Raw genomic sequence first — 24,772 nt, 5'->3', positions numbered from 1 at the left:
ATAGCTTATACCTTTTTTTTTTTTTTAGAACACCGAACATTTTACCTGATGTTATTTGTTGGATGTTTTTTATAGCTTGTTCCTGTAATTCTTCATTATTTTCAATGAGGGTAGCAGTGTCATCAGTGCATCTTAATCCCATTCCTGAACCTTCCTTTTATTTCAGTCATTGCTTGTTCAGCCTACAGGTTGAACAGTAGGGGAGAAAAAACTGCATGACAAAGTCAGTTTAGAGAATGCTGTGACCATTATAGTCAAATAAGTCCTAGATTGGTTCCCTTCAAATAGTCTGTCCCTCAATATTACAAAACTCATTTCACTCATTCTAACACAGCAAACATAAAACCAGAAAACATTGAAATAAAAGGTGGTGATAAAGAAATATCGGGAGTTGAGTCTTCCAGACTCTTGGTATTACATATTAATAACAACCTAAACTGTTCAATTCAAATCATCGACCTGTGTAAAAGATTCAGTTTTGCATAATTTGCCATTTGCTCTGTTGCATCTGTTTGTTACTTGGATCAATCAAAGCTGTTTACCTACGATATTTCCATTCACTTACAACATATGGTGTGATATTCTGGAGAAACCAGCCACAAGCGAATAAAGTCTTTATTGCACAGAAGAGGGTCATAACTGCACAGAAGAGGGTCATCAGAATTATGAGTAAATTGTGCCCTAGATGCTCTCATAGAAATTTATTTAAACAACTGGAGATCATCACTCCGCCACGCCAATACATTTTTTCTCTAATTTGCATTGTGAACAAGAATCATACAATTGAAAAAATAAATACTGCATATAATGTTCATGATACAAGAAGATAACATGATTTTCACAAACATAAAAAAATCTCAACATGGTACAGAAAGGAATGCATCATTCAAGCGTAAAAGTTTATTATAAACTTCCAGTTCATGTCAAATCAGTCATTGCGAATGTGACTAAATTCAAAAGACAGCTAAAACGTTACCTTTTAGACACCTTTTTCTATTCTTTGCAGAAATGTTTTGACAATGTGTAGTACTTCATGTGTTTAGTTTTAAGCATTACTATGTAAACTTACTATGTATTACTGATGTATCACTTGTTGACAGAATAATTTTCATATGAATTTGAATGTAAGCCTTACAGTTTGTTCATGTGAACATTATTACTACTATTATCTGTGCTATTATTGGAGCGCATGAACCTCAATTTTCATGTATCTGTTTGCATATGACATAGATTGCAAGGTTTGTTAACCATTTACATATGGTTATTACTGTAATAATCTGACATGTTCTACATACTATCAAAACAGTTGCACGAAGGATCAACTAAAAACTAATTAAATAAAATGAATAAAAATAAACAACTCTGTTCTTGATTTCCTCTCCTACTGTGGTGTTCTAATCCCCGGTGATCAGTATATTTTTGTCTTCTTTTACATACTTAGTTACCCATTTAGTGCCGAAATATACTCTCTCCACCTCTTCATCTACAGCTTCAGTTTTTGATGTCAAGTCTATATCTGAAATATTATTGTTGGTGTTGGTCTGCAGTTGATTCTGACGAGAATAATCTTATCACTAAACTGTTCACAATACCTCAGCCTTTGCTTTACCTTTCTATTCATAGTGGATCCTACACCTAGTATAATTTTTTTCTGATTCTTTGATAATACCCAATATTTGCCTGATTAGAAACTTCATTTTCTTTTCATTTCATGTCACTGACACCTACTATATCTAAAATGAACCTTCATGTTTCTGTTTTCAGATTTTCTGGCTTTAAAACATTCAGACATCTAATATCACATACTTCAGGCAGTTGAAAAGCCAAATAAATGCTTAGATACTATCATTTTCTTGTGGTCACCTCCCCATTGGTAATCACCTTCCAGAGATATGAACGGAAGAATAAACTAGAATTTTTTGGTGGCAGAATTACATACTGCAGTTACTAAGGATACATATTTTGTGTTCTCAATGGCAAGAGAGTTCCTTGAACTTCTGCCCACTCCTTCACTCCTTCTGATAAGGTTGTTGGCAGAATGAGGGTGACTTTATACCAGAAGTATTTAACCCAAAATCTAAGCAGTAGCTGGAATCAAACCAGGGACCTTTTGATCAGTGTTTAGAAATGCTAGCATTAGAAGATTGGCAGAGTAAAATGGAAAACCATCTGCAAGAAAAATACCAAGGAGACAATCAATCAATCAATCAAATTTTATTGTTGTTCAGCTCATAAAGCAATAGACAAGTCAAGGTAAGAAACTTCCTGGCAGATTAAAACTGTGTGCCCGACTGAGACTCGAACTCGGGACTTTGCCTTTCGCGGGCAAGTGCTCTACCATCTGAGCTACTGAAGCACGACTCACGCCTGGTACTCACAGCTTTACTTCTGCCAGTATCTCGTCTCCTACCTTCCAAACTTTACAGAAGCAAGTTCGCAGGAGAGCTTCTGTAAAGTTTGGAAGGTAGGAGACGAGATACTGGCAGAAGTAAAGCTGTGAGTACCGGGCGTGAGTCGTGCTTCGGTAGCTCAGTTGGTAGAGCACTTGCCCGCGAAAGGCAAATTCCCGAGTTCGAGTCTCGGTTGGGCACACAGTTTTAATCTGCCAGGAAGTTTCATATCAGTGCACACTCCGCTGCAGAGTGAAAATCTCATTCTGGAAGTCAAGATAACTTACATTTTTACATTAATTACTAAATACAATTTAGTTTGGATTACATAAGGCTATCCGCTAGATACAGTGTTGAAAGACAGTATTTTCAGTTTCAAAAAATTCGTCTACTGTGTAGAAAGCATTATTTACTAGTATTCTGTACAACTTAGCTTTGAAGATATTGACAGGTAACTCTTTTAAATCTATACTGAACTTATTGTACAACTTAAGTCCAAGAACTAAATATGAATTCTGTGACTTGGATAGTCTTTGGTATGGTACATCTAAACATGATTTGTTCCTTCTTGTCCCTTCTTAATGATATATTTATTACCATCAGGCATTGCAATTTAACAAACAAGGGTTTACAGTGTTCTAACTTATCTGAGTCGGTTATTATTCTTACTAATTTTTTTGTGAAAGTAGAATGCCCTTTACGTGACTGCTATTGCCCCACAATAAGATTCCATATGATATAATACTTTGAAAGAAAGCAAAATATGCTGATCTTATATAACTATTAGAGACATGTCTTTTTAAGTTTCTAATTAAATGATAACTCTTGAGATTCTGGCAGATAAATGTTTGACGTGTGGTTCCCATGCCAACTTGTTGTCTACTATAACACTTAAAAATTTTATACTTTCTAAGTCATGATTCTCTCTTAAGCTAAAGGAAAGTGCCTGGGTCTTACTTTCATTTAGTAGAAAACCGTTCGCTCTAAACCATAATGAACTGTGAGCAAGGGTATCTTTAACTATATTTTTTAGTGTGTTTAAAAGAAATGGAGACACACGGTCACAGACAAATTCTTAAAAACAACACATACAGTTTGTGATGATTGTATGGTGAATTGATCGTATGCAAAATGTTAAATGTATGTGCTTGATTAGGACTCATACTCAGATCTCTGCTTTTTGTGAACAGTATGCTACCAGCTGTGCCATACGAGTACACCTCATGAAACAGCTCAGAGCTTCAACTTGTCATAAAATCTTCCTCTTTTCTTCAAAATCTGTAAATACTATCCAATGTAACAGTGAAATTAATATCTCCAAGGAAAGGGATGTGTTAGGGAGTTTGCCAAACACCTTACTATGCCCTTGCTTAGAGCTTGTCAGCAAGAATGAATTCAGGTTACAAATTAGAAAAGAATCTTGGTCCTGGTGATAAAAGAATTTAATAGTTTTTTCTACATTGCTTTCAGATTTGCTGAAGAAGGTGTAAATTTCTCTCTAAATTCTGATGACACTACACTGACTGGAAGAACGCTAAGAGATGATTATGCACTCGCCGCAAGTTGGGGCCTCACTGAAGCCCATGCAATTCGTGCAGTAAGTTAATCTACTGATATTAATACTATTGTTATTGCATTCATTTTCTTACTTACAAAAATGATCAGGAATAGATGTTCATTATAACCCTTATTCCCTTGCTGACATTTAATACTTGTGCAAAGATAACATAGACTAAAGAAAGAGACTTGCCAAGAGTAGCTGTACCAGAAAAATATGTAATGAATGTACAGAATGAATTTTCACTCTGTGGCAGATTGTACTCTGATTGAAAATTCCTGGCAGATTAAAGCTGTGTCCTGGACTGGGACACGAATGTGAGACCGTTGCATTGTGTGGGCAAGTGTTCTTCTTACTGACCTATCCAAGCATGACTCAAACATCCAAGCATGCCTCATGGCCCTCCTCACAGCTTTACATCCACCAGTACCTCACCTTCTACCTTCCAAATTTTATAAAAGGTCTCCTGCATACCTTGCAAAACTAGCACCACAGGAAGAAAGGATACTGTGGAGACATGGCTTAGCTACAGCCTGGGGGATTGTTTCCAGAATGAATTTTTACTTTGCAGTGTAGTGTGGACTGATATGAAACTTCCTGGCTGAATAAAACTGTGTCTCAGATTGGTATTCAAACCTGGGACCTTTGCCTTTCATGATCAGGTGTTCTACCAAATGAACTATCCAAGCATGATTGATGACCTGCTTTACTTCCACTATTACCTCATGTCCTAGCTTTCAACCTTCACAGGCTGTAGCTTAGCCCTGCAACATCCTCTCTTCCATGAGTGCTAGTCTCACAGGGTATGCAGGAGTAATCTGGAACGTAGGAGATAAGGGACTGGTGCAAATAAAGCTGTGAGGATAGGTTGTGTGTTATGCTTGAATATCACCGTCGTAAAGTGCTTGACTGTGACAGACATAGGACCCAGGTCGACTTCTGGTCTGGTACACAGTTTTAATCTGCCAGGAAGTTACAATATAGTTTGTCTACAATATTATGAAAAGGATAGGTTGCTACTCAGTGTAAAGATGACACATTGAGCTGCAGACAGGTACAACACAAAGACTTGACACAATGATCTTTTGACCAAAGCCTTCTTCAGAAAGGAAATACACACACACACACAGTCTCACAAGCAAGCACACCTCACGTACACATGACCAATATCTCTGGGCCAGAATCTCTGGCCAGTGCAAATGTAGATAGCAGTCATGTCTGCATCATAGCAGTCGTGTGTGCTTGCTTGTGTGTGTGTGTGTGTGTGTGTGTGTGTGTGTGTGTGTGTGTGTGTGTGTGTGTGTGTGTGTGTCCTTTCTGAAGAAGGCACTGGCCAAAAGCTCAGTGTGTAACAGTCTTTTTGTTGTGCCTGTCTATTGCTCACTGTGCTGTGTTATCTCTATGGTGAGTAGCAGTCTATCCTTTACATAATATTGTTGATATTCTAACCTGTACTTTTCATTGTTCAGTATAGTTCGTCTTTAAAAATAAAGAACACTGCCTTTGCGGATAATAAAGGGATGAAAGGATAGACACCCTGAAGATGAAGTTGTGAGTATTGGGTAATAACAAAAACTAGAAGGGATTGTTTATTTACTGTAGTGATATCTTATTCGCATTCAGGACAAAAAATTAATAGCATGCACTTCTGATGCCATTGAAGGGCTATTTTGGCTAGTCTGAGGAGTCTAAGAAGGCAGGATAAGTTGGAGGAAAATGGAAGCTTTAGTTTACATAGCTCAAAAAAAGAGAATAAATACAGAGCAGAGGGAATACAGGGACAGCTCCCAAAGACAGCTGCTGTCAGGGAGAGGATGGGAACACATGAAAGATTAATCAAAAAGGTAGTAGAATCCTAAAGACAAAAGAAACTGGAATAAGAAAGATGTGAAGTCAAATAATAAAAATAAAAATCAATGATTAGAAATATTAAAACTGTATGGTGAAAGAGTAACACAGTGAGGGGGTCAGGTGAGTGCATACAATGGTAATCCTTATTGTTGCTTTAGTAGATATGTCATTAACTGTCTTCTGAAGTTGGAGATGTTATTCAGTTCTCTAATATAATGTGTGAGGTTATTCTAGAGCCAGGTTCCTTCAACTGAGAGGGAATTCAACAAAGTGGCTGAATGATGGAGTGGGTGAGAAAGGATTTTGCTCTGATAAGAACAGATGTTTCTTTTATGTTGTTCAAATAGGAGCATTAATGTTGAGGAGTGATGTGAGGGACAGCATTCGTTGATGAGACAGTAGAGGAGACAGACAGTATGGAAATATCTGCACTTCTATGCATGCATCCAGGATAGTTAAGCATATTACAGTGAAATATTGCCAAAGAGTCAAACATCATAGATATAATGAACAACCAGGAAAGGCCTAGCGCAATAACATCACTGTAATAAGTAATTTGAAGTATAAGTGTTTGAACAATTTTCTTTTACAAGTCAAGAGAGAATAGTTTTTTATATTTTTGTAGGGCATCAGGAGATGCTGATCTCTTCTTGCACATTACAGTTATGTGCTCAGTCCAATTTACATTTTCATCTGGACTTTGTTCTGAGGAAGAAAAGTTGTATTTGTCCCAATTAGGGTTAAAGATTGCTGGGGTTCCTGATATTTTGGGCTAATGAACACAGAATGACCAATTTGTACTGCTTGGGTTTTGGATGGGTTGAGCTTAAACCCTATAGCCTACATCCATTATGATAATGCGCATAGGTCAGTATTGAAATTCTCGATAGTTGTTTTCAGGTTTTATTGTTTTTGCACTTAGCTACAACTGGAGGTCATCAGCATTAATGTGGTATTTGCAGTAGGACAACGCTGATGACACATCATGTATATACAAAGAAAAGAGTATAGGACCTAATACTATGCCCTGGAGGATATCTGATACTACCTGCCTCCATTGTGACTTTAGGGTCCTGAACGTAACACATTGTTGGTGAGATTTAAGGTATGATTGAAACCACTGCACTCCACTTGGCAAGAAATTTAGGCTGCTAAGTTTGGCAAGTAAAATGTCAAAATCTGTTGTGTAAAAGGCTTTGCTGAAGTCTTAAGAAGCACATGATATTTACCTTACCTTTAGTTGTCTCTTAACTTTAGTTACCTGGTGCCTTCAGTAAGGCAGATGTTGTGCAGTGGTGTTTATGGAAACCTAGTTGCTATTCATGTAGTACATTGTTTGTAAAGAGGTAGTTTGTTAGATGGTCATGGACTATACATTCTAAGGGCTTGGACTGTGCAGGAAGAATGCAACTACAACAGCAATCAGAGGGTGCTGTGGTATACTTTTCCTATACCAAGATTGTGCAATTTTTTCACAGGCAGCTGGTCTATCTCTGTAATCAGTTAATGTATGGGAATGTCTGAGTTTGGTATTTATCGCAGTATGACTGACTCTGTTCTGTTTCTGCTTGTGAGCAACATTATTTTCGGGTATAGCACATAGTTTGTAAGCTGAATATGCAGCATCTCTGAGATTCATGAGCTGCTTAAGTTCTTCAGTTAGCTGAGGTGCAGGTTTCCTTCGTACTTTTCCAGTATGTAGGGGAATATAGTCGGGTACGTTTATTAATAAATGCTTGAAGTTTTTCGTTTATGTCCAAGAAGGGAATAGATGATGTCCCCCAGATTATTTCTTGTGCCTCAGTTGCAAATTCAGATAAATTAATGTGTTTGAAGTCATGGATGTAGGCTACCAATCATTAAACGATGCAATCAGTATTCTTCCATGTGGTATTAGATTAGATTAGATTAGTACTTGTTCCATAGATCATGAATACGACACTTCGTAATGATGTGGAACATGTCAGGTTAATAAAAGATGTCTATACAAGATATTACATTAGACAAAATATTAAATTACACTCAATATTTTTTTTTTTTTTTTTTTTTTTTTTTTTTGGGGTGGGGGGGGAATTACCCACTTACTATATCCAAAAAGTCATCTAATGAGTAGGAGTTGCCATTAAGAAATTCTTTTAATTTCCTTTTAAATGCTATATGGCTATCTGTCAGACTTTTGATGCTATTAGGTAAGTGACCGAAGGCTTTTGTGGCAGCATAATTTACCCCCTTCTGAGCCAAAGTTTGATTTAACTTTGAGTAGTGAAGATCATCCTTTCTGCTAGTGTTGTAGCCATGTAGACTGCTATTACTTTTGAATTCGTTCGGATTGTTAATAACAAATTTCATAAGTGAATATATATATTGTGAGGCTACAGTGAAGATTTCTAGCTCTTTAAATAAGTGTCTGCAGGATGATCTTGGATGAGCTCCAGCAATTATCCTGATTACACTCTTTTGTGCAATGAACACTCTTTTACTCAATGATGAGTTACCCCAGAATATGATGCCACACGAAAGCAGAGAACGAAAATAGGCGTGGTAAGCTAATTTACTCAGATTTATATCGCCAAAATTTGCAATGACCCTAATAGCATAAGTAGCTGAACTCAAACGTTTCAGCAGATCCTCAGTGTGTTTTTTCCAGTTCAACCCCTAATCAATGCATACACCTAGAAATTTTGTATATTCTACCTTAGCTACCGATTTGTGATCGAAGTCTATATTTATTAATGGGGTCATTCCATTTACTGAATGGAACTGTATATACTGTGTTTTGTCAAAGTTTAATGAGAGCCCATTTACAGAGAACCATTTAATGATTTTCCGAAAAACATCGTTTACAATTTCACCAGTCAATTCTTGTCTGTCGGGTGTGATAGCTATACTTGTATCATCGGCAAAAAGTACCAGCTTTGCATCTTCGTGAATATAGAATGGAAAGTCAATATATATCAAGAACAACAGAGGATCCAAGACCGAACCTTGCAGCACTCCATTCTTGATTGTTCCCCAGTTTGAGAAATCACCAGTTTTTTGCACATTATGTGAACTATTTATTTCAACTTTCTGCACTTTTCCAGTTAGGTATGATTTAAACCATTTGAGCACTGTCCCATTCATACCACAGTACTTGAGCTATATGGTAAAAAACTGACCGACTAGGATTTTTGGGACACAGCTTCTATTAAATTGTTTGCAGTGCTTGCTCACTATGTCTTATAAGGAGTAAACCAAGTCATTTTCATTGGTTGTGTGCTAGTAGCTACTCGCTAATTGTTTCTTACACTTGGCGCCACTTGTGTTTGAACTGTTTCTTCAGTTCAATTATATTTTTAAATTACTTTGTTTGTCAGTTTGTCTCCAGTTCCCCCAAGTTAATTAGTTAGTAAGTAACAGTACCTCTTCTGTGGAAGATAGAGTAATAATCATTCTGAAGTAACCAAGTAAATTTTTATGTGCATAGACTCTTCCAAAATGTTTGTTACTCTCTAAATATCTGCTTGTGTAATAATGCAATGTCTTTGTTTTTTCAGAATTTCAATGCAGCCCACTCATGTTTCTTGCCTGATAAGGAGAAAGACCATTTGATCCAGAAGCTGTACAAAGAAATAAACATAACTGTCTAAACCATATTTAAAATTTTGTTACATGTTATAACAAAGAATGTGTACTGAAAGATAAGTTAATTTTATGTTTTTTATGTGCTGGTTGACAATTTTTTATTTTATTTTTGTCAGTACTGGTTATTAAATAAAACAGTCTTCCTTGCCTCAAGTATGCAAATTGAATGGTGTGCAATTATCATCAGTTTCATCTCACTCATTGATCTGCTTCATCATATATCAGGCAAATGCTTTTTATTTATTTAAACACCGTTAGACTGTTTACCTATTAAAATGTAAAATTAATTCTTTAAAATAAAACAGCAGACTTTTTTAATTTGGAAATATGTATTTTGGCATAAATAATGAAATGCATTACATTTTTTTATAAAATAAACAAAAATAAGATAAGACAGCCACTCACCTGTAGCTGATTGATGTTGCATCTAGGCACATGTAATAGCAAAGAGATATTACTAGCTTTAGAGCTACCTTTCTCCTTCTAGTCTCTCTAGTTTAAGCATTACTGCTGTCAAAGAGATACCATCAAACTATTGACCAATTTCACTTTTGCTGGCTTTCTCAAAAATATCTGAAAAGGGTGTGTTCAAGCATCTTCTAAGCATCTGACTAAAAATAATATATTGTCCAAGTCACAGTTTGGATTTATTAAGGGTTCTGGAATAGAGAAAGCTATTTACAGTGAGAATGTATTTAATTCATTAGATAATAAATTAGAGGCTAGTGGCATTTTCTGTGACCTGTTAAAAGCCTTTGACTGTGAGAAACACAGCATTAGAATATTATGGTGGCACCGACAATGCTGCAAAATGGCTTCAGTCTTATCTATCTACCAGGAAACAAAGGGTGTCATTGCAAAATACCTGTACAGTAAGCAGTTAGTCTTCATCTGATTGGGAATTAATTACATGTTGTGTACCTCAAGGTTCTGTCTTGGGTCCATTGCCTTTTCTTGTGTATATTAATGACCTCTTGTCTGTTACATTGCCAGATTATAAGTTGCTTTCAGACGATACAAACATTGCAATAAGTAGCAAGTCAAGTACAGATTTAGAAATAGCTGCTAATCAAATTTTCAGTGACAATAATAATTGGTTTAAAGCTAAGTCACTGTCATTAAAGCCACCAGGGTGGCCAAGCGGTTCTAGGTGCTACAGTCTGGAACCGCACGACCGCTGCGGAACCGCACGACCGCTGCAGTCACAAGTTCAAATCCTGCCTCGGGCATGGATGTGTGTGATTCCCTTAGGTTAGTTAGGTTTAAGTAGTTCTAAGTTCTAGGGGACCGATGACCTCAGCAGTTAAGTCCCGTAGTGCTCAGTGCCATTTGAACCATTTGAACTGTCATTAAAATTTGAGAAGACCCACTATATGCAGTCCAGAGCCTGTAAGAGATTTCCTTCCAGCATGTGTATAACATATGAAGACATGCAGATCGAAGAGGATGACAGTGTTAAATTTCTGGGATTGCAACTCAATAATAAATTCATTTGGGAAGGGCATACCACACAATTGCTTAAGTGCCTAAACAAGTCTCTATTTGCAGTGAGAATGATGTCAGATGTAGGAGATATAAAAAACTTGCATACTTTGCTTAGTTTCATTCTATTATGTCATATGGGGTCCTATTCTGGGGTAACTCATCAAACTCAGGAAAACTTTTTAGGGTAAAAAAACGGGTAATAAGAATCATTTGTGGTGTAAATTCATGAACATTATGTAGAAACCTGTTCAAGGAACTTGGTATTCTAACCACTGCTTCTCAGTATATTTATTCCTTAATGAAATTTGTTGTAAGTAATATATCTTTATTTCCAGCCAATAGCTCAATACATAGTATCAATACTAGGAATAAGAAACAATCTGCATAAAGACCTAAAATCATGTACCTTTGTCCAAAAAGGGGTCCAATATTCAGGAACACACATTTTCAATAAATTGCCAGCAACCATTTCAGTTAAAGCACAGTTTAAACAGAGTTTGGAAGACTTTTTGATAGGCAACTCCTTCTACTCTATAGATGAATATCTTAACAGAGACTGTTAAGCCAGCTTACATAAAAATGTCTTTTAGATTTCAGTTTTGACAGCACTTGGTCACAACACTCAAGATTAGGTATTTTTTTGTACGATAAATGTATTAATAGTGCATAGCAATGTTTCATTGTGGCAGCATATTAATTCTGTAAATATTAGCTGTTCCAGATTACCGCATTGTACTCACCTATTTCAACAATCTCCTGACAAATGATCAGGGTAGTAAGTATTATATTCAAATGTTTTATGTTTTTTTGTTATACTCGTACTTTCTGACATGTTCCACACCTATTAGAATCATCTCATCTTTTGGGTCTATGGAACAAAAACACACATGCGCACACACGCACACACACACACACACACACACACACACACACACACACACACACACACGATCACAGTCGCTGTTAGCTGATGCCTGACTACCTGGTCATCTGGCTTCAGCTGCCAGGGACTGTGGTCATGTGTGCGTCATGAATTGCATGTGTGTGTGTGTGTGTGTGTGTGTGTGTGTGTGTGTGTTTTGACAAAGGTCTTGCTCCTTTTCATAATATTATTAAACTGAAATTAGCACATTTAGCATGTAAATGAATTGTTGTAACATACTGTAAAATGAATCAAATGATTATAAGCTCTAAACTGAGCACATCTGCCTAAAAATCTCCTCACAAAGTGTAAAAGCACTGAAACTGAACAGTGAACTACTAAGAAATTAAGTGCATCTTTAAGACAGACCCAAACTAAATTACTACAAACGTGGGTCAGGTGAAATCGTTTCGTCATACGAAGTAACTAACTACAAAGCATACGGATGTAACATTAGAATACATAATTATAAAATGAAATCAATATAATAGAGGGAAACATTCCACATGGGAAAAATATATTTAAAAACAAAGATGATGTGACTTACCATACAAAAGCACTGGCAGGTCGATAGAAACACAAACAGACACATACATACACACAAAATTCAAGCTTTCGCAACAAACTGTTGCCTCATCAGGAAAGAGGGAAGGAGAGGGAAAGACGAAAGGAAGTGGGTTTTAAGGGAGAGGGTAAGGAGTCATTCCAATCCCTTAAAACCCACTTCCTTTCGTCTTTCCCTCTCCTTCCCTCTTTCCTGATGAGGCAACAGTTTGTTGCGAAAGCTTGAATTTTGTGTGTATGTATGTGTCTGTTTGTGTTTCTATCGACCTGCCAGCGCTTTCATATGGTAAGTCACATCCTCGTATTAGAATAGATCAACATATGTGTAAATATCAGTTGCAGCTTGTCCACAATGACATGTCTATGTTAAAGTTTTCCTTTCAGCCTGTTCAGTTAGTCCCTTGACCCATCACCACTTTCCTTTTTTTCTGCCAGGAGAAGGTGACTCTGGATTCAAAAGCTAGCAGTTGTAACCCAAAATCATTTTGCAGGTGGCGTGTCTTTCTCTTTCCTCTGACCTGGAAAACGTTTCACCCAACCAATTGTAAGGTAACCTACACTGTAACAAAGAATCAGCATCATGGAACAATTTGAAATTTTTCATATGCACAGAGCATTGCCAGTCATGATAGTCAACTAATAAATAAAATAAAAAATCCTTGAATCAGTCAGAAATGGAACCTTGGATCATTAATTTTGTAGTAACTTATGTACCATACTGTCTTACTTGCACATTACAATTTATTAAAAACTTATTTCAGATGAAAAGCATCCATTACCAAGTTTCAAATAGTTATTGCCTTGCAAAACTGGTCATTCATATATGATAAAGTGAAAACGTGACTTACTCCACGCTACTGCGGCAAATATTGGCATTATAGTTTTGGTCTGAAGTGTATGTAGTCACTGCTTAGCCACATATAGACTGATAGAATTCTTTAAGAAAAATTTCACATTGGAGAAGATATTCACTTGAACAAATTATGTAAAAGCTTTATGGAGACTTCCAGGAAAGCAGATGACACGAATAGAAACTCAGATTGAAGTATTACATTAAAGTCAACATAATCAGTGACAGTTACTGGCACTGTAAATGTAATAAGGTGAATTTTAGTATAAACATAAATAAAATCATAATATGAAAGACAGAAAAAGCATAGAATATAGATCCGCATTAGGTAAAGATGCTATTTTGAATAACAGTTGGCTTGTAGTGACACATTATCATCATTTGTTACGCACACTCAAGTGAAATTACATGCATAACCATAGATGATGTCATGGTGACAGTGTTTTATTCTTTGCCCTTCTTCATTCTTTGTGTAATCATACATAGTTACAACTTTAGCTCTACTATGCATTCTCCATCAGCCATCCCAATGTGTTAAGGATGATATTATGCTCATGTAAGGCGTCTTCTCACTAATGTAAAGTCTGCCGTGTGAGATCAGCCAAATTCTCTAACTCATTGCATGGAATGCACAACTCGGTTTCTTTGGCATCAAGTGTGTAGACATGGGACACCACCCTTTGAAGTGTATCATGATGTAGCCAGCTGTTCACATGTGATGCTATGTCTTGCAGATGGTTTAGAGCCTTCTCTGCAAGCTCAGCCTCACACTGGGTGGTACAAAGAGATGCATGAACAGTAGACATTCCTATTGACAGCAGGACCATGGCTGTATCCACTGACTGTGTCAAGGTGGCATACAACTGCAAGACATATCACCAGCAGATGTTTTGAGAAGATAGCTTCCTCCCTCCATGCCAGCACCACAACTACAACCGTGACCTCAGACTCAAGCACAACTACAAACTCAGCAACTGTCCAACTTAGTTCCACAGCCAGTATGCATGACCCACTCTGCATGGCATGTGCATTTCTCTGCACGTTTCAGAGGTGATGCTCCACTTCCACCACTGGGGCAACATGTCATTATTATCCAGTACAATATGCTGTGGGCGGTCATCACACAGTCAAGTGAAATTGCACGCACTGCCTCAGATGGAGCTACAGTGATAGTGCTTTTATTCTTTGCTTTTCTTCCACTCTGTGTAATCATACATAGTGACAACTTTAGCTGTACTGTCTATTTGCCATAAGTCTTTCCAGTGTTTTAAGGATGATATTACACTAATTTAAGATGCCCTTTCACTAATAAAACAGATTTCATAGGATTATTTTACCTCTTAATAAATAAAATTATTGTTCTGAGTTAATTGAGGTGGATTATTTTTATATGGCCTGATGGCTTGAAGAAGCACACTTAACAAAGTCAAGCAGCCTTAATCTCAGCTGTGCCGACAGGCTGAATGTCATTAAGTTGCTACAAACAATGATTCTATTTTGTGGGATAGAAGTATGAGCATGCACTTGCATTTGTGCAGCCTGATGAGATTTTTCTAGTAAATCAAACAGTAGAACATTTTATAAACAGACAATTTTGAGTAAAGATAACTTTTGAAGTACACGCCTTTAGAAATATGGGACTGATGGCTTTAAAATGATGCATCCAAAACATAAAACCAGCAAATATTAGAACAAATGAGTTTTAGCAGTGCACCTTGTTTTCATGAATTGCAAATGAATATTTTACTAAGCACAATGTTTCTATGGGAATTATCTACGCTATTGTAATCAGCCAACTGTAAATTATATACTGAATAATAAAGCTTTGAAAAATACAGTTCAGGTAAGAGGTTGGAAATTACATATATTTACAGTGCATGTATTATGTATAGAATAGAGAAATTGAAGCCACAAAAGACACCAAAGATATGCAGCCAAAAGATTATTAGACCATTAACATACACTTTTGTCTTTTCCCTGACATGTCAAACATTCCACAGGGGCTGGACAAGAATTGGAAACACTGAAAGAAATGCATGCTTGAATATAAATGCTGATGCTAGCCAAGCCTGCAGGTTGCACTGTTGTATTTGACCATGTATGGCACCTGTACAATGTTCTCAGTATGTTACAAGTGTCAGTCATTGTCAAAATCATGGTCACAATGGTTACTGAACCTTTGTGGTCCATTTTGGAGAGAAGGGTGTGTGACTGCTATCCATCTACATCATTGTTAACTGAACTTGCCTCTATTTTGCAGGAAGAATGGTATAGCTCCTTGAAAGCTATATAGGACCTGTATGTACCCATTATGAGATGACTGGAAGATGTTTTGAATGGCGGCAGGTTCCTATACCATTTTAGGCATGGGAATGTGTTATGTTTTTGGTGTTTCTGTTTTTCTGATCAACTCTTGATTTAGAGTTTATAAAAATTAGGCATCTGCAATTTATGGGAAGATTGTCATCTCTGTTAATTGTATTGGATTTGACAATATACATTGTACCCTAAACAAATACAATAATGTTTAACACCTGAGAATAAAATACTGTGCTATGCTACTGGTGTGGTGTTACATGGAAGAGTGATATGTAATCTGATGTTTCTGATGAATACTTGAATGATACTCGAAAACAATACAACAGTTTAATGAATTATTAAATAGGATAGCACAACTACTGTGTGAAATTATTATTTATTTTCATGTGCCGAGTCATGTCGAAGGATGATGCATTTCTTCAAAACAGGGTGGTGATTGCAGCAACTTAACAAGAGGAAGTAGTACAGGCATTTGTGCATGCTCCTTGTATTGCCAGCCCAGTTTGGAGTAATGCATCAGTCCAGGAATAGGAACTAAAGTCAAACAATGTTCGGACTGACTTTGGTAATAGTATTTCGTGCCGTCAGTCAGTACCATTGAGTTGAGATTCACATTCAAATATTGTGTTATAATCTTATTGGTAATACTCCCATGCAGTCAACGTTTGTCACGAGAAGACTTGAAGAATACGTGGAACATATCTTTATGAGAAGAGTCATCATATTTTTTGGAAAAAGAAAATTGATATTATTGTCTTCCAGCATAGGCTGCATAATTCAGTAAAGAAGTTTACAATAGAAGCCTCCATGGTTCATTAAAGGTTAGCAGAATAATATGCTCAAGATATACCAAAACTTCGAGAATAATATACTTTGAGAACAACCAATGAGAACTTTACACAGTGGGATTTGAAATGAGAAAATTTTGTAAGTCAGATGTCACTTTTTGTATTCATTATCAAAACTTAAGCTGAATACTTCTAACAGACTGATACCACACCCACTTGATTTGAAAATTATATTTCTATCACACAAAATAGTCCATTACTAAAACTGTGAATTTGGGTAACAATCTGGATTGACTGATATAAACTTTAATCCCCTTAATAATCTGCTCGTGGTTGCAAAACAGACTATGTTCAACAATCAAGTTTATTACTTTTGCATGCATATGGCTCAGCAAAACCTCAAGTGATTCCAGTAAATGTGTATCTCCACAATACTTCTGTCCTCATCTAAATGCAAACTACTATACAATAACCAGCATTATCATTAATAAGTTTCATGTGTTAACTCTGCAGTATGATCGGTAGCTGCTGAGTATTTCTTCCAGCATGACCACATACATAACTCAAAATCTGCATTGGCATTCCACAAAACAATGCCCTAGACTCCTATCAACAATGTAGTACCCAAAGAAAGTGCTTGAAAGAAAAGGAAGGGTATACTGCCCTTTCTAAATGTGCATATGTGGTGTGCTTCCAGTCAAATTAGGGAATGCTAAGCTATTGAAGGTTTTAATTCATACTATAGTAATTTCAAAATATCTACTTCTGAGAAATAATAAAACAGGAAATGTAACATTATTGCTATTAGAATTAAGGTGTTAGTTATCATTATCAGTATTTAATTCAAATGTAAATATAAGCTACTAAATATTGAAAAAAAAATTTCGTTTTGCACAGTGACGTTGGGTTGGTGAGTGGTGACATGATTGGGGCTGAAACTTCCTGGCAGATTAAAACTGTGTGCTGTACTGAGACTCAAACTCGGGACTTTTGCCTTTCACGGGCAAGTGCGCTACCAACTGAGCTACCAAGGCATGACTCAAGACCCGTCCCCACAGCTTCAGTTCCACCAGTACCTCATCTCTTACTTTCCAAACTTCACAGCAGCTCTCCTGCAAATCTTGTAGAACTTTCACTCCTGAAAGAAAAGATATGGTAGCCACAGCCTGGGGGATGTTTCCAGAATGAAATTTTCAGATTGAAACTGCATGCTGGATCGAGACTTGAACTCAGGACTTTTGCCTTTCGCGGGCAAGTGCTATACCATCTGAGCTACCCAAGCACAACTCACAACCCATCTCCGCAGCTTCAATTCTGCCAGTATCTCGTCTACTACCTTCCAAACTTCACAGAAGCTCTCCTGTGAATCTTGCAGAGGTAACACTCCTGGAAGAAAGGACATTGCGGAGACATGGCTTAGCCACAGCCTGGGGGATGTTTCCAGAAAGAAATTTTCACTCCGCAGCGGAGTGTGTGCTGATGGGGCTGTTTGAAATTCAATTCTCCGAACCTTCTGAGTGTACGCAGTCTGTTGCCCCATCACTGAACAATTTTACATTTAAAATAAAAAGGAGCAGAGATAAGTTGCAAGCAGTAGAGGATGAATGTTAGTGTGAATAATTTCATTTATTCTAACCATGGCTAGAGGATTGCTGAAAGAAAGTAGAAATTCACAAGATACAAATTATGTAGATAACTGATGATCAATCTGAAACATTGTAGACATGATAAAATTTTAAAAGGAATCCAACCAGATATTGTATGTTCATCTCCCATGAAAAAATGTGAAAACACTAATCAATCAGATGGTAAAATATGAGAGGGAGATACTTGCTGGGTTGTCAAGTTAGGTACAAGTTCACACTTCCAGTAAACAGATGTATATGTGTCCACCTTCTGCATTACAAAAGCATGATTGTTGTTCAGTCAGTTTCTTGAGAAGCAAAAGAGTGTGACTGCTTGACTGATTGGTTGATTTACATAAGAAGGCAAAACAATAGTGGTCTTAGCACACTGTTGTTCCCACCAAAATTGAGTTTATTCTGCAGTTTCTCTCCCTAGTAAAGTCAGCCAGTACCTTTAAATAGTAGTAGTAAGAGGAGTTTTAGTTGTTCTTTAATAAGCACAGTTTCTTCAGCAATTAAGGTTTCCAATTATTCTGTGGCTTTTGGCCTCCAACACTGCATTGTAAGATTAAATGTGGTGCGATTTTGTCCCCCTTACCACATAGTCTGCATTTAGGGATTTCCTTCTTAATACTCATTGTGTGTAGGTGTTTTTTAAAGTTCCGATGGCAAGTCATCAGTCCTACCATAAGTTTAATCTGTCTCCTGTTGAATCCCAGGATTGCAGAACTTCTCTTGAAACATGGCTTTGGCATCATTAGCTGCCAATGTTTCTCTTTTTAGATCTTAGTGCAATATTCTGCATGTTGTCTCCTAATCCAACTATGAGGTTTCTGGTACCATTGTCTTTGTCATGGTTAGGATAGGTTCTAGCCCAACAAATGGAGTTGTCACACCTGTCCTGGCCAGCCTATCAGCTTGTTCATTGCCACTGATTCCTGTGTGACCAGGGTCCCACAGAAGGTTTACTCTGCTGCTTTCCCCTAGCCCTCAAAGGGCTTTGTAGTATTCTACAATCAAATTTGACATCATTAAGTAGCAGACAGAGGTTCTAGAGCTATTGAGATTCTAGAGCTATTGTGGTATTCTACAATCAACTTTGACATCATTACAGTAGCAGACAGAGATTCCAGAGCTATTAAGCTGTCTGAATAAATGTAAATACCATGGTCTTTGTAGCAAGCAGATTGTGAGACCTTGATACAGTACGTGAGTGCCAGCCATTATGTATCAGGAGGTGATATGTGGACACTAAAAGGACTGTTGCATGAAGACCACAAATACGGTTATGTTAACTGTCAAACAGCATAAATAATTGATACCAATCATGTGGTTTGTTACTGTTGTGTTCAAGGAAATAATGAATGTAAAATGAACATAATTGTTAAATGATGGACAAATAATTAACAGTTGCCATCAACGCATATTTATGTGACTGTCATATTAATCAACTGGACTCTGTGACTATATGTATCAGGGATCATAATTGGGATTACAGATATGCTACATTAAAGTAGCCCCGGTGAAAGCTACTATGTGATTTGAGCATCATACAAAATGTAGACTGGATTTCTCTGATACCAATAACTTCATTAACTAGAGGCATTAAATCTATTATGCAACAGTATTTCTCTCCAAGGAAGAGAAGCTGCATTTGTCTGTAAAACTGTATGTACAACACTTACCAGAAGCCAATTTGAAGGTTGTTTCTGCACTTCACCACAAGTGATGCCTGACAGCAAAATAGTTCTTGTGAGATATTTGACACTTATATGTTCTTTGAAGGTATGTAACTTAGTTTAAATAATACCAGGCACTTGAGAGAATTGACAAGTAATATTAGCAACCACAACAATGGCCCTTATTAATGCTCACAGAGGTGCAGGTGAACACTGTTCCTCCATTGTCAGCCAAATTGACTGTGAGTCTTTTAGTTTTTATCAGTCCAGAACCTTAATAATGCATAGGAATAGGGGAGAATGTTCTAACAGCAGAACAAGATTATAAAGCTTTTGTACTAAGTGTGTTGTTGTGAATTATACTTGCTAATTAGATGATATGTCTTGTCATTAAATATAAGTATTTGTTACTGTACTTTTTGACTTCATTATTTGCAAAAACTGCCATGGATCTTTCCCAGAATTCTAGTAGAACAGGTCCCTACCTCAGATTTGCTAATTTTGTCACCCTATATCAATTCAGGAGGGAAGTTACAACTTATGTGCATTTTGTTATTTGTTTGTTGTTGTTTAGCTAAAAAGGAGGCATCTGGGTCACAAGTGCTGTTAATTCATTAATATAACATACACTTCTATTTAATAAGCAGGTGAATAATTGACTGAAATCAATGCACCATTACATCTACTCAGTATGGAATTTATGGTAGGCAACATAAACTTGTTTAAAATCTGCATGGCTGTATTTCTTATTAGAATTACATAAGAAAGAAACCTGCTGCGATATATTGTAAGTGACATTGGAGTGCTGACATACTTAATAAGAGACCAAAAGTTTCCCTCTTCAAAATTTTTATTTACCTTTCACAATTATTTAACATACCTCCACTGGATATACAATATGATGAATGTCTATATGATGATCAGACTCGTCCCATACTTTTGCAAGCATGTCTGGAGAGACTGCAATCACTGGTTGCTGTGCAGTGTCACAGTTCACATGAAATTAATGTAGACAGAGTCTTTCACAAATTCCACAAACAAATATCCTCACACTGTGAGATCAGGCGACAACGGAGGCCCAGAGTGCAGCGCAAGATCCATGTGCACATTATGCTCGATATGTTCTTGAGGCAGATCATCATTAAGAAATGCTCTTACATACAGTTAACAGTGTGGTAGTGCTCCATGCTGTTCATAAATGAAATGTTCAGCGTGTTCTTGCAATTGAGGAAATGACTTCACTAACATACCCAGGTACGTGACTCCTGTAACCATCTTTACCACAAAAACAACAGGGCATTAATCATTTCTCAGTAAATGACACACAATACATGAACTTTGGGAGAGTATCTCTCATGCTTGATTGAGGTATGTGTGTGCTTTCTTCATATTCTCATGTTGTGGTGATTCACTGAAAGAAACTAGTGGAAGGTGCACAAGATACATTGTGTTATTGTCCAGAAAATGAGCTGAAATACATCACATCAATATGAAAGAATGGTAGACAAATGTCAACAACATACACAATGAGGGGGGGCTAAAGGGCAAATCAGAAAGCAAATAGGAGACAATGCTGCAAATAACAGTGGAATGGGGCCCATTGACTATACAAGAGGTCAAATATTAAGGGCCAGATTGAGAATTTTTCCACACAATCAGCTCATCAGCTGACACACCTGCCCCTTTCTCCTCCCATCCCCAGAGCCTTCCTTTTCCCTCATTTAATTTCACCACTGGCAGTTTTCACTACTGATCATGATATCCCCTGTATAAAATTCTTGCACTTAGGCGTTCTGGCATCACTCTCAACTTGGCTCCCGAAGCTGCTAATTTTGATATTTTCTGTATAGAAATCTTACAATTTTAATGCTTCTGGCATACCTTTCAGCTTGGTGCCCCAAACAGTGGCTTGTGTCACTTGGGCCTTCAATTGGCCCTGCAAATACATCATTAGCGGCACCAAGAACAAAACAGTGTTAGGCCCTCACAGACTGTATAGTTAATACATAAGTCACAACCCAAGTACTAATATGAGAGTGGACAAAACTTTACAGTAAGTGAATAGAAACTGCCACTGTTCCAGAACAGTGGCAACAACCAATAATAAAAGTGCTGTATAAAGGAAAACGAGATCTCCAAGGACATCCCGCCAAATACAGAGGCATAGCGTTAACAAACATACCTTTCAAAATATTCACAATAATAATAATAATAAAAGGAAAGAGTAAAGAAACAACTGACTAACACCTCTCTGAAAACCAAATTGCATTTGGAGAAGGAAGATAAACTCTAATTGAAAAAGAACTCCTGCTAAAGAGCATATGGGAAGCCATTGAACACTGAGAAAAATTTTATGCAGTGTTTATAGACTTCATTAAAGCATTCGACTTTATAAAAAGAAAGGTAGCAGGAAAAAAAACCTAGAGAAAATCCCAAACATGAACAACGTATGGACACAAATCATCAGTGCAAAACTGCAGTGGAGCAAAATAAGAATTTCAGACAACCTCTCTCTATCAGTGCTGATACTCCAATCAAACAGAATACTTCAGCTAGACCCATTAAGTTCATTATCATTTATCCTTGTTATGGAAGAAAGTGGAAGAACACCTCAAAGGTAGGGTGTAATGTCATACGCATATGCAATTCGTACAGGGTGTACATAAAGTCCAGGAACACTTTCAATTATTTATTGCACAAGAACTAAACATTGTACAGATGTCATACATATTGCATTTTGAAGAGAAACTCTGAAAGTTTTTTTCACAAACATTTGATATGCGGGATGCATGATGCACCAATTTCTTTGGATTCCTTATGAATATCTCTCATATGCACTCCACATTCACGTCACTCACATTGGGATGTCTGCTTCTCTTTGACGAGCACAAGCAACCCGTTGTAACAAATTTGTTGTGGCAGTTGTAAATGGCCTTCCTTGGTGGCTTCTTATCATCCTTGGTTCTAAACATCCATTGAAAAGCTGCAGCACACTTGTTTTTGTTGAACTCCAACACACAGAAAGCTCACTCCACACTTGAACTTGCCATGCTTGTGACTAGCGCTGACTATCGGCAAATTACCAAACTACGCTGCTGGCAGTACACATGAAAAAAAACTTTCAGGGTTTCTCTTCAAAATGACATATGTATGATATCTGTATAATGTTTAGTTCTTGTGCAATAAATAATTGAAAGTGTTCACGGACTTTATGTACACCCTGTATTGTAATAGACTCAAAAGACACTACAGAGTTGCAAGAAACAATAAACGAAGTGAAAAATTTTTGTGTCAAACATTATAGTGTTCAGAAATGGAGGAAACACATATGGCTCAGCAGAGGTCTTCATACTGTAGAAAAAAAGATGAAAATCATGCTGGACATTAAATACATTGGCATCATGATGCAAACAAGTGCAAAATGTTTCACTAAACATGTAACAGAGATAGCAATAATGGCTATTCACAAAGTAGAACACATCAGATTAATCACCATAGAGACAGTAATGGCACTATTCACAGCCAAAATTTCGCCACTACTAATGTACATCATACAGGGTGTTACAAAAAGGTACGGCCCTTTGTAACACCCTGTATAAATCATTGGACCGCATCTCACAGTGCAAAACCTGACATGACTAGAAAGAGCAAAGGCAACCTTTATAAAAACTATGTAATCCAGACTGATATACCCACTGGTGAGGGAATCCTTATTCAAAACCTGATGCTACCCAACAACAACATTTCAGAAAACTACTGAAGATATTGAAGGAAAAAAGGGAATATATACCTATAGAATTTTACAGCACAGGCAACTTGATTGACCAAACATAGGCAATGGAAAACTTGTATGTCTACCTCCACATGAGACATGTGATTACCATAATGGCAGCCCATGGGTTCATCCATCTTATCTGCAACAAAACACATATCATGAACCAAACACAATGTGTGAGTGTAAACTGTGTAACTGAATATGGAAACATTGCCATACAAAAATGTGCAATAAAAGGACCCAGTAAATAAGTGATGCAGACCACAGTATGTAAAATTTCTACTTTATTGTATAAGTCTAATTGAATTTTGAATTTGAGTGGCTATTTGGCTCTAATTAATGAGTTATTAACTTATTTCTTAGTCAACACAAAATGCATGAAGTTTTGGAGAGCGTCTCTTGTGCTTCACTAAGGTGCATGGCTGCTGCGTTCCACATGTTCTTGTGTTTTGGAATGCAGCCTCATCACTGAACACTGAACATAAATGGAATTTGTTATCTTCCAACTCCAAGACCAGAAAGAATTCACAAAACTGTACACATTGTTTTTATCTGTATCATTAAGGGCTCACAGCAATTGAATCCTGTAAATTTTGAAATACAAATGTAGTGGAAAAACATACTTGACAGACACATAAGGAATAGTTATCTCTCGACTGATATGATCAGTATACTTCTGTGGACTATATGAAAAACTTTGTCAAGTGTACTCTACATCTTGAATGAGTACTCGAGGACACCTGTGAATTTTCCCTTACTTGAACAACTAGTGTCTTTAAATTGCTGTGGCCTTTATTGCATGCTTTGAGCTGTAGAAGGTGAAGCACAGTTGCAACTGAATTGCACCTCTTGAGACGGAGAATGCAAAACACCATATGTAACCATTTTGACTCAACAACCAACTCACATTGTGTGATACACAAGTGCGCTAGGGGGCCAGCTGCACCAGCTACTGGCAACTACATGAACCAATTACTTACACCTGGAACTTATGTAAACTTTTAGTTTCACTGTGTAAGTTAAAAATCACCTCAAATTTCTACCTTCATTCATGTAGAAGACATAGTGCTGTAAAATCAAATTAATCTTTTAGAACCATCCTGCACTTCTTAGTGTCTGTAAAACATATGGAACTCCAGTGTTGGCATACATGGCCACGTATCCCTTCAATGTCTTGCTAGCATTTCTGACACTAGTGTCACATCTCCAAAGCATTCCACCTATCAGTCGATATATGCAACACATGCTTGCAATCTCTTTGATTCACACCAACAATGAACTTTGTGCAATCCGTGGAACAATCAAGCTTACCAGGCATGAAGGTGAAACAAAAATGTTCCAT

The 24,772-nt window shown here is 37.0% G+C and overlaps 1 protein-coding gene across 1 annotated transcript in view; it reads left to right on the top strand.

The window, feature by feature from the left end:
* LOC124595245 (adenosine deaminase-like) overlaps positions 1–9,749 on the top strand; it is a 162,884-nt gene extending 153,135 nt beyond the window's left edge. The window contains exons 8-9 of the mRNA XM_047133906.1: positions 3,861–3,987; positions 9,336–9,749. Of these exons, the coding sequence (XP_046989862.1) occupies positions 3,861–3,987; positions 9,336–9,428 (220 nt within the window). The 3' untranslated portion in view covers positions 9,429–9,749. The remainder of the gene's footprint in view (positions 1–3,860; positions 3,988–9,335) is intronic.
* Positions 9,750–24,772: the final 15,023 nt, after the last annotated feature.

The sequence above is a fragment of the Schistocerca americana genome, chromosome 2 (assembly GCF_021461395.2).
Source record: "Schistocerca americana isolate TAMUIC-IGC-003095 chromosome 2, iqSchAmer2.1, whole genome shotgun sequence".
Taxonomy (NCBI): Eukaryota; Metazoa; Arthropoda; class Insecta; order Orthoptera; family Acrididae; genus Schistocerca; species Schistocerca americana.
The sequence above is the reverse complement of the archived record's forward strand: the minus strand, read 5'-3'. Positions and strand labels throughout refer to the sequence as shown.